Here is an 11,476-nt window from a genome sequence, read left to right as displayed (position 1 = left end):
AGGCGGTTTAGATTTACTGAATATCAAAAGATAAACCTTCCGGGAGTAGCCTGCGTAGCTGGCGGTATTGTTGGGATTTAAAGCGCGCACAAGCAAGCGGCGAAGCCGCGACAACGAGCGGCGCAGCTGCGAGTGGCTTTTGATAAAGTTTGGGTCGAATTGTTTTGACATTGTTAGAGTTCACTAAAGTGAACATGGTTCACCTTTACCTTGGCTTAGCTTCTTAACTAATCAATTAAATCTCTGAAAACCATAGTGGGTATGGTACCATCACTAATCGAATTCTTTACGACTCTTAAAAACATTAGCTTTAAACTCTATTTTTATAACTATTTTAAACAATTAGATATTTTATATTTTTAGAAATTGTATTTAGCAGGGCCCCTCTGGAGACCAGCCACTGTGCTGAATGGGCCACCCTGCATAAATAAAGTTTTACCTTACCTACCTACCTACTTTATCAGATCTTTTAATTAACACTGAGTACTTTTTATACTTTGACGATCATTGGCCTTCTATTGTTTGCCTGCAAAACTTTTTTAAAAAAGTAGGCTTTTATCACTAATAGGACAAATCTTGTATTTTGGTTGGTAATGAAAGTGCTTTCAGTTTATTTATTTAAGGAGCGTATTCATGGCACTAATAGCTGTTACCTCCAAGATCTGATAAACAAATATATAACAATGGTTATAAAAAATAAGATGGCAAATTTTCAATTCTTTTTATAGTTTTGACATCTATTTGTGATAATTGAGGTTAGTTTATTTATCCAGCTGTAAGAGTCGTGTTCTCAAGACAAGCTAGATTTGATAAGGCACAATAATAAACATACATAATCAAAGCTTTTTCGGTAAACTTCTGTCTTGCTCGAAATCTCAAGATATTAATGATATCATGGCATAGTTGTTTATTTTATTTTATTACAATTCTTTATACACGGTTTAAAAATTCATCAGGTCAACTAATTTATACTAATAATAAATACAAATAAACTATTAATTAACAGTAATTTAACAAAGTTAAATATATAAAACTAATCCTGTTTTGCTTTTAAATTCATTAAAGGATTTTATCATCCTGAGATGGCAGGGTAGGCTGTTCCAGAGAGTTGTTATTTTTTTGAGCTGATATGCGTTGTTACGAAATATCACAGGGCTTTGCGACTTAAATTCAGTCTCATGCACATTCAACTTAATTTGGAGATGCAGTTAATTTGTTTAGTTCATGGCCAATAGCCCCTTCGTTTGGTAGTGTCTTGAATATAAACCCGCAGTTGTACTCAAGAACTTTTCCCAGACTTTCTCGGAGTAACCTGCGTGGGGATCACGCGATAAAGCGCGGACGAGTCTCCAGACGCGAGTGTCTCGTGCGTTATCCTCGCGCTCTACTGAATCTACTTAAATTCCTGAATTGAAAATCGTCTATATTAAATGCTCTTTTTCAAGATGCTGATAGGACTCAACATGCCTGGAGAATGGAGTTCGAACTCATCTTTTCGTAATGTTTTAAGGGGATTTCCTCAATTTCGAACAAGCGAAAACAAAACAAATCAAAGTTGAGGCCAAGTGATGCACTGTATTTCATTTACTATGAAAAAGTGTTTAGAATGATTGACACGCAAAGAGCTTTTGACTGGTTTTCTTCTGGCCGAACGCACGGGGTGGTATGTCAGTCAAGAGCACTCGACTGGCTTACAAAATATCCTGAAGTATGAAACATTAATACGAGATTTACTTGAACTTCAAGTCGTTCATTAAATTCTTATCACTTCTGTTCAGTTGCAAGGGATGTTCATTGACAAACTAATAATGAAACAGTGACTTTTAAAACTGGCTACAATCTACAATTTGATACATTGTGTTAAAATATTGGCTAAAATGGTAAAAATGTTGGATTATGTCACTCCCTTTGTAAAAGATACTCTACTTTAAGGTCTATATCAATTATTTACCGAAGTATTTTTACCCCTCAAAGAATAGGTAACTGCTTGAAGTAGCTACAGTGTGTTATTACACAAAATGTGTCATTCTAAAGTGGCTTTTGTGGCAAAACTAGTGAACTCTAGATCTTTCTTTGAAAAGTCTTCAATTTGTGTTCATTAATGTCTTAAACGGTTTAACACTCAGCTTATTGAGTCATAAGGACACCCCTCTGTAACAGACCCAGCGGAACCCCACCCAGTGGATTATTTTCCCCTACCCAGTGAAAATTTAGCCTCCCCAGTACCCAGCGAATATTCTGATTTTACCCAGCTATTTTTATGCTTCCCCAGTGACTGTGCAGTGTGAATTGAAAACCCCAGCGTATTTTTGCAAAAGAATAAACCAAAAAAAAAGTAAAATAATATAACAATAGCTACTACAAAGGTCGAAAGCTATAGAAAGTTCTACCAACAGTTCTAGTTACGGAACGGACAGTCATTCGTCCTCGTTGCATTCTGGTGACTATTACACTCGAAAAGGGTTCGAAATTGTCAAGGAAAAGCATTTCGAAGGGGGTTCCTCAATGCGACGAATGGTATTAGAACGTATCCAAATTTTATAAATTTCCAGGGGAGGATCCCCCCCTCCCCCCCGGACATCGACAAGCCTTTCGACCTATAATATCTCATTACAATGCAAACTTTGGGGCTCTCAGTTCAAATTCGTTCGTACAGGCCTTAAGTATACAACATAGTGTCGTAAGGCTCATGATAAAGAAAATACTGCAAAGCAATAGCATCCAGATTTGAAGGGGGGGGGGCAGTAGAGGGAGATTTTAAAAACTGTGCGTTCCTCTGGAAAACTCCTGGCTACGTTACTGCTCGCAACACTCTTCTTTTCTCACTTGCGGGCGGACAACGGAAAAGTAATGGAAAACACCGCATTTTCCACAATTGGCCATTTTTTTTATCAAATAAACCAGGAGTCCCTCATGGAATAAACCTATTACAGAAACCTTTTCGAAAATAAGCCGACCCAGTGGGAATTTGGCCAACCCAGTGATTTTTTCCCGAAAACCCGGCGAGGATAAAGATTCCACTGGATCTGTTACAGAGGGGTGTATGAGCGGAGCTATGACAATTGCACGCTAAGACAAAAGTATGTTATACTGGCCAGGCGGTGGTCTAAATCTGTTAAACGCCCGGTTGTGCCTGAGCTGAATAAGAGGTCAAGTTTTTGAGCCTGTCCATTGAAGTAATTCTCGTTTTGCTGTGTTCTTGGGCAGGACAAGCTATTCTTAAAATAAACATTCCTCTTTCCACTCAGGAGTATAATGGGTACATTCAAATTGTTGCGTCAACTACCAAAATACTGGATTTAACGTTCCAGCTATTAACTAGCTAGGATTCCATCCAAGAGCAGGCGAACTTAAAAGAAACTCGGCCAATCTGTCTATTTAGAGACTCGCGCATAATGGCACATACGGACATTGCGCTGACCGCGTTTAAGGAAGCGCAAATCTTAGAAATTAACTGCTGACCAAACTTAAGCCTTACTGAAATACCAAGACGGCCAAGAAGCGAGTATAGCGTGTCTATTCTGACCTATTCTCGACAATTAAGGCTGACTTCTGAGAAGTAATGTCATTTTGACTGCATTGCTCCAAAGGCCTCCAGCCATGTCTCTCTTATCTTTTCCTAAAACGGTTTTTAAGAAGTTGATTATTTTCTCAAGCGTTTCCTTTGTGATACAAAAACTGCGAAGAGTGTGTGTATTGGTGAAGATAGATACTTTATGTCTCGCTTGAACTCACGAATCAAACCACCCATTCATCCAACTTGTAAAGCAAACTAACCCTAACCCTAACCCTAAACCCATTAAGCTTAATTGGAATTTCCAGAGTGGTGGGGGGGGGGGGTTGTTCAGAAACTCCCTTCCATGGGGGAGGCATGGATAATATATGGAAATACACAATAAGTTTTTTTAAATTGAACCTGTAATAAAGAATAGAGATCAGGTTTTTTCAGTAATAAACATTATGAAAATATTTGATTGATGACTAGTTTTGTGCATTTATTGGTGGAAACAGCTGGAATGATTGGCCACCTGTGTGGCAGTCAAGACAGCATTGTTTCTGGCCAGGACCATGACTCAGTGTTCCCTTACTGTAGGTTACAAATGTAGTGTTTGTGTGTGACCAGGACCATGACTCAGTGTTCCCTTATGGGAGGTGTTCCCTTACTGTTAAGGTTACAAATGTAGTGTTTGTGTGTGACCAGGACCATGACTCAGTGTTCCCTTATGGGAGGTGTCCCCTAACTGTAGGTTACAAAATGTAGTGTTTGTGTGTGACCAGGACCATGACTCAGTGCTCCCTTATGGGAGGTGTTCCCTTACTGTAGGTTACAAAATGTAGTGTTCGTGTGTGTGACCAGGACCATGACTCAGTGTTCCCTTATGGGAGGTGTCCCCTTACTGTAGGTTACAAATGTAGTGTTTGTGTGTGACCAGGACCATGACTCAGGGCTCCCTCCCTTATGGGAGGTGTCCCCTTACTGTAGGTTACAAATGTAGTGTTTGTGTGTGACCAGGACCATGACTCAGTGTTCCCTTATAGGAGGTGTTCCCTTACTGTTAAGGTTACAAATGTAGTGTTTGTGTGTGACCAAGACCATGACTCAGTGTTCCCTTATGGGAGGTGTCCCCTTACTGTAGGTTACAAATGTAGGGTTTGTGTGTGACCAGGATCATGACTCAGTGTTCCTTTGAATAATTTGTAGAGGCTGCTGACACCTCGAATCTGTCATGCTTTTGTAATAGATTTATTATCCTCCTTTCTAGCAAATATCTCTTAAATGGATACCCCGTTCTAAAACAGGAGTCCCAAAATCACGACCCCATATCGTTGGACTGCACATACCCGTTAAGGTATCTTTGGGAATATTCCACCCCACCCCGGGCGCGTATCGTAAATGATCTAATAAACGCCCGGGCGTCTATTAAATTTTCGGGGTCCTAGGGGAGGCGTTTAATAGATATGAGCATGAGGCGTTTATTAGAGAGAGGCGTTTATTTCAATTTAACAGTATCAATGTCAACAAAAGAAATAGGATGGGTAGTTTTTTAGTCGTCCCCAGAGGCCGCGATCCTTCTGGTCAGCACCCGGGATCGAGACCTCTGGCCGGCTCCAATTTCAAGTCCGTGAATTTTAAGTCTCGATCCCGGGTGCTGACCAGAAGGATCGCGGCCTCTGGGGAAGAGAATGAGTAAGATACATAACAGAGTTGGCGAGTAGGAGACTAATGTAATCTGCGCTAATGCAAAACCTAGAGATGTTGTTCATAGTTCGATATTTACGTTTTTATCGTCATCAGGGTCAACCATGTTGGCGTTGTTGGCCTCTTCGATGTCCGAGTCAAGCAAAAAACTAACTTAATTGCGTGATTTTACTCTATAGAGCATTTGCTTGGTTTTTGAGATGATTCTTGGAGGGGGGCGTCTATTAGACACGGGGCGTCTAATACAAACTTTGCACTTCAGGGGAGGCGTTTATTAGATACGAGGCGTTTATTTGAGAGAGGGCGTTTATTAGATCATTTACGGTATGTAGACTGGGCTTTACCCTGAGAGAGACTATTGAGAGAGTACCTAAAGGACATTTCTGTCCTATCTCGGAGTGGCATAAAACTAAAAAATAATCTACATGGAACATGGTTGACATTTACCTGTTACCTAGCTTCTTTGTGCCTCGTGGCACATAAGGCCTCATGGTTGACATTTAACAACCAAAAAATGTTATAAAATCATTTCAGAATCATTGGAGTTATTTTTGATTAGTATAATTCGCACGCCTTACTTTTGCCAGACTGGTCACCGTTATCACTGTTTGTTGTTTTGATGTCTGGCAAACTTCAAAGGAGCAAACAAAATGCAAATAGCTATTGTGTTTTGTGCACGGTCAAGACCAAAACATGCGAGCTAAACAATGAACTTTGTCGAGTTATTCACTACGCCCTTAGCAACCATTCGATAGCTACTGCGCACACTCGGTTGCCCGGCACCGCTATGCCGCATTTTTGAGGGGGAACATCAGCCGATGGTTTAATATTGGGTGATGTGCTTCTAAATAACAAACATCAGTTTTGGGTCACGGGCAGTCTTGCATCATACCTGGATCCAAGCAACTCGTGCAGTTTGTTTTAGTACTCTTGTTAATTGTAACCGCTAGTTGGTTTTTGCCTAACGTTAGTAAAAGTACGAACACGCTTGGTACAAGAAGGGATCGCCCGGAGAGTTGAGTTTTATTGCTCAATTGCTTAGCTTGCTAGTACACGTTACACCTGGCTAGTACACATATTGGCAGTTTGCAGGGTTGCCTGTCGAGCTCATCAAGATCCTTGGTGATTGGCACTCCGATGCCGTACTACTTTACCTTACGGTTCCACTGTCTGTTCGATTAGAGTTTGTCAATGTTATTGCCAATACAATACTTTCCACAGTTTAGTTTTCATATTTTCCTTTCACAACCTTCTCCTTCTGGGTTTGGAGTGTTATTTGACTTATTAGCTTATATTATATTAAAATAATAGTTATATATATTGTGAAAATTAGTTTATTTATTATATTGTAATAATTATTATTAATAAAGGCTGCCTTTGTCCCAAACACTGCCTACTGTCATGTTATGTGGTTTAGTCGTGTAAGAAAGAAAAGGAAGATAGATGCCCTCAAATAAGCGCCGCCCTGGAATAAGCGCCGCACTTGAGTCGCAACAATTTTTAATCTTTTGCGAAAAAATAAACTTTCTTTCGCCTATACTGATAACTAGGTTTCTATTTTCGAGTAAAAATTTTAGTTTTTTAGTCGAATAAGCGCCGTAAATACGGTATTTAATACCCGAAACCGTGCCAGAGAAACAGTTACGAAGATACACATCGAAGGTCACCTCGTTGCTGTAAAGAAAGACAAGAATTAAATCACAATACTATATCCCACCCAAAGTGGATGTCAAGACCTTCTCTGAAAAAAGAGATAACACTATACACGTATTTTAGGTGTCATGGATGAATAAATGTCCCCTATAAAGATGTCGCAGTGCTCGCAAAATTTTAATGGGTGCTCGCATGCTCGGGTTTTTAGTGGGGTAGTTTTTTGAAAGTGCTCGCTGCTCGCAAGGCTAACTTTTGGTAATGCTCGTGCTCGTTTGCTCGCAAAGACCATTCAATACCCCATATTTTATTAATTATTCGAGGAATTTAAATCACTTTGAAACCTAAACACAACCGAACGTGTTGAGTCAAAGTAAAGGGCAATTAGGAAACAGAGAGGCCATTGCTGAAAGATTTTTCGATGAGGATGTCACTTCAGAAGACGAAAGTACAGCAGAAAAACGGAAATCTGGAGATGAAGTCAAAATATGTGGAAACTTTGTTTGGTAGACTTTGATAGTGTGCTAAGTGAAGTTAAGTTTATTGAAACGTGAGTCTGAAAATGTTCTTATCAGTCACAACTACAAAACAACAAAGGAGAGTCTTTGTGGTTTGGTTGACCTTTTATTTCTGTGTCGTGACAGATACCGGATATTCTCAAGTAGGTTGTTTTTATGATATAAGTAGAGAATGAAGTGAGCTTTTTTCCACAATTAATATATATCTGTCTTTTTCTGCTGTTATCGGAGTTCTAAGAAAGCTTCAGTTTATATTCCCTACCTAAACGATTATCTTCATATCATAACTTTCTTAAACTGTATAATGTATGATTTATAGCCCTTTATCCTAGCCTATGTGACACACGAATGTTCAAGGAAATGCCACAAGTTTCTGATTACAGACATTTCCAGGGCATTTCAGACAATCAGCGTCTAACGTCAGCTGCGATCAAGTTTCGTCTAGCCAACGCCTTGATCTTCAGACTGAAGTATGGAAGTGAAGCAGTATTTGCTTTATAAGTATTTTAGTCCTTTTGGCTATATTGTAGCCGCTTTGTACCTGCCGACTTTAGTAGTATTAGCTTCATACACCGGGTACCTGAGAACCAGCGAAAGGGAAAACTTTCGCTGTCCGTCCTCCCCCGATTCTCGTGACGACTGTTTGGTGCTATACTACGAACAGTACGACTCTCCTTTTCCACTCTATGGATTTTTCCTTCTGTGTTTTGTTCCTCAGCTGGCTGTGTGCATCGCTTACTCCTGGTGCTATGTTAAATCGCGAGTTGATGAGCTGGAAGCCGCCTTGAAAGCAGATCCAGAAAACCCTCGGCGCCGACCAAGAGTGACAACTCGTCGAGTGTTTTATTCCTACTTTCTTCATCTTCTTGTGCGACTCGTCATAGCGATTTTGATTGTACTGTTACAGAAACTCGCATTTTATCCAAATGGCTTTCCAGCGAAATTCGCCTGTGTTTCTCGAAGCAAGTCACCAAACGCAATTGTATTAAAACCTAATGCAACAAACGACAATATTAATTCCACTGCTATCATCTGTAACAATCAGCTGCAGATTGCTAGCTGTGCAAAAGGAATTTTCATTGTGAACATTCTGTTTGCCCTTTTTGTGTTTGGAGAGTGGTTTTATCTTCTACTGCGAATGATGCACAGTAAAGAGTTCACCTTCGACTCGGAATTCTGCCAAAAGCACATTTTCAACAAGAGTGAAACTCCAGTTTCGCTGCTTGACACCACTTCTCGCATGAAAACAAAAATTCACAAAGACATGAAAACTTTAGCTCTACAACCTTTGATTGCTCAACCAGAAAACAACCGGCTTTTGGAAGACATTTTTGTTGATCTTGTCATTTACACGGGAAGAGCGGAACACGTTGGCGACTTGTTGGAAAGACATGGAATATTTGACATCTATTTGAAACCCCAGCGTGGAGCAGTGCCAATAAATAACATTGAAGAGTTATTTCTTCCCAACGTAGATACCCAAGATCCTCGTAAAATTCTTGTAGTTGGACGTGCAGGGATTGGAAAGTCTTTACTATGCAGGAAACTGTCACTTGACTGGAGCGAGGGTGATCTCCTGCCTGATAATGGCTTTGGTTTTATGTTCTTGGTCCAATTTAGGTGGTTCAATACTAGGACAACAGAGAAAATATCCCTTAAACAACTTGTATATCGCCTTTGTCCAGGAGGAAGCATTGACAGTGAAGTGTTCCAGTACATGTTGGACAACCCAGAGAAAGTACTTCTTATTTTTGATGGTTTGGATGAATTCAAGCACCATGAAAACTGTTTGCAGGATGAGCAGGCACAAGGTGGAAATAGTTTAACAGAGACAATGCCATTCTCTGCACTGTATGTGAAATTAGTAAAAGGAGATTACCTTTCTGGCGCCACAGTTCTAACAACTTGTAGACCCACTGTTGTGCAGAGTGTTGTAGGTCTCCACTTTGACAGGAAAGTGGAGATAATGGGATTCACACCAGAGAAAGTTAAGGTGTATGTTCACAAGTTTTGTGCCCGTGATGCAGAGATAGCGAACAGAATATGGCAACAAATCAGCAGCAATTTAGAGTTGTTGTCTTTTTGCTACATTCCAATGAACAGTTTTATTGTTTGTTCCATTTTCAAACAGCTGATCACATGCAGAGACCAAGATTCTGGAAGTTCTTTGCCAACAACTTCAACAAACGTTTTTGAAGGAGCCCTGAGATTATTTCTTTTCAATCATCACCCAGATTTTAGAGATGAACCATTAACAAAGGATTTCCTAATGGGAAACGTTAGCTTTGAAGAATCTATAGATAACACTTTAAGTCAAGTAGGATCGCTGGCCAAAACAGGAATAGAAGAAGGACGACTGTTGTTTGATTCAAAAGAAGTGAAGCAAGTTGGAAACTGTGGCTTGTTTAACCGTATATGTATGTCAGACACTAAAATTCCATTTCGAGTAAAGCCCCATTTCTGCTTCATTCATTTGACACTCCAAGAACTACTTGCTGCCAGAGAAATTTCAAAGATGGACCCCAGTGACCTCAGTGATTTTATCTTCTCGCATGCTTCAGATCCAAAATGGCATATGGTGATTCAATTTGTAGCAGGTCTGCTCCAAGATCAGAAAAATGAAGCAGTAAACAGTTTTGTCAGCCTTCTTTGTGACTCTTTAACAGAGGAGCCCCCACTGAAAGGTGAAACAAAACAGAAGATTCTTCTCATGATGAAATGTTTGCATGAGTACAATAATGAAACTCTGGTGAAGGAGGCAGCTTCTGAACTGCAGAAGAACAGTAAGTTTAGTAACAGAATAGATTTGTTTGCATGTCAAGTAACACCTGTTGACTGCACAGCAATTGCATTTTTTATAAAGCACCTGCATGAACTCACTGAATTGAACCTGAGTTATAATAATATAACAGCCCAAGGTGTACCACACCTGTGTAAAGCACTAAAAGATGTAAATTGTAAACTCACTTTGTTGAACCTTGGACATAACAGTATTAAAGACCAAGGTGTGTCACACTTGTGCGATGCACTGAAAAATGTAAATTGTAAAATCACTGTGTCAAACCTTAGTTGTAACAGTATAACTGACCAAGGTGTATCACGCCTTTGTGATGCACTAAATGCCGTGAATTGTAAACTCACTGCATTGAACCTTAGTTGTAACCGTATAACAGACCAAGGTGTATCACACCTCTGTGATGCACTAAAAGATGTGAATTGTAAACTCACTGAGTTGAACCTTGCTATAAACATTAAAATCACAGACAAAGGTGTATCACTCCTGTGTGATGCACTTAAAGATGTAAACTGTAAGCTCACAGAGTTAAATCTTAATGATAACAGAATAACAGGCCAAGGTGTATCACACCTGTGTAATGCATTGAAAGATGTAAGTTGTAAACTCACTGAGTTGAACCTTGCCAAAAACAAAATCACAGACGGAGACATCTCTCTCCTTTCTGTTGCATTAAATGATGTAAATTGTAAACTTTCAGTTTTGAACCTTGGGATAAATGGAATAACAGACCAAGGTGTATCACACCTAGTGTCTTATGCATTAAGACGTGTAAATTGTAAACTCACTAAGTTGGACCTTGCTTTTAACAAAATGACAGACCAAGGTGTGTCACACCTGTGTTATGCATTAAAAGGTGTAAATTCTAAACTCACTGAGTTGAGCCTTGCTAAAAACAAAATCACAGACCAAGGTGCATCTCATCTTTGTCATGCATTAAATGATAAAAATTGTAAACTCACCAAATTAGACCTCGCTAAAAACAATATAACAGACCAAGGTGTGTCACACCTGTGTGATGCATTAAAAGGTGTAAATTGTAAACTCACTGCGTTGAACCTTGCTGAAAACAATATCACAGATGGAGGTGTATTGTGCCTTTGTGGTGCATTAAATGATGTAAATTGTAAACTCACAGACTTGAACATTGGGAAAAACAGGATAACAAACGGAGGTGCAATGCACCTTTATGGTGTACTTAAAGGTGACAATTGCAAACTGGGCATATTGAATCTCAGTCATACCAGTATAACAGACCAAGTTCTGTTACGCCTAAGTAATAAAAGTAGAAAACATGTAATTGTACTATTTTGA

At 39.6% G+C, this 11,476-nt stretch overlaps 1 protein-coding gene across 1 annotated transcript; it reads left to right on the top strand.

Annotated features, from left to right (window-relative positions):
* Positions 1–7,840: 7,840 nt before the first annotated feature.
* Positions 7,841–11,476, top strand: LOC144640629 (uncharacterized). The gene has a single exon (XM_078499726.1). It carries the CDS (start codon positions 7,841–7,843, stop codon positions 11,474–11,476), a length of 3,636 nt encoding a protein of 1,211 aa, XP_078355852.1.

The sequence above is a fragment of the Oculina patagonica genome, chromosome 2 (genome assembly GCF_052425735.1).
Source record: "Oculina patagonica isolate OP01 chromosome 2, crgOcupat, whole genome shotgun sequence".
Classification (NCBI taxonomy): domain Eukaryota; kingdom Metazoa; phylum Cnidaria; class Anthozoa; order Scleractinia; family Oculinidae; genus Oculina; species Oculina patagonica.
Note: the sequence above shows the minus strand (reverse complement) of the source record. Positions and strands in the feature narration are given on the sequence as shown.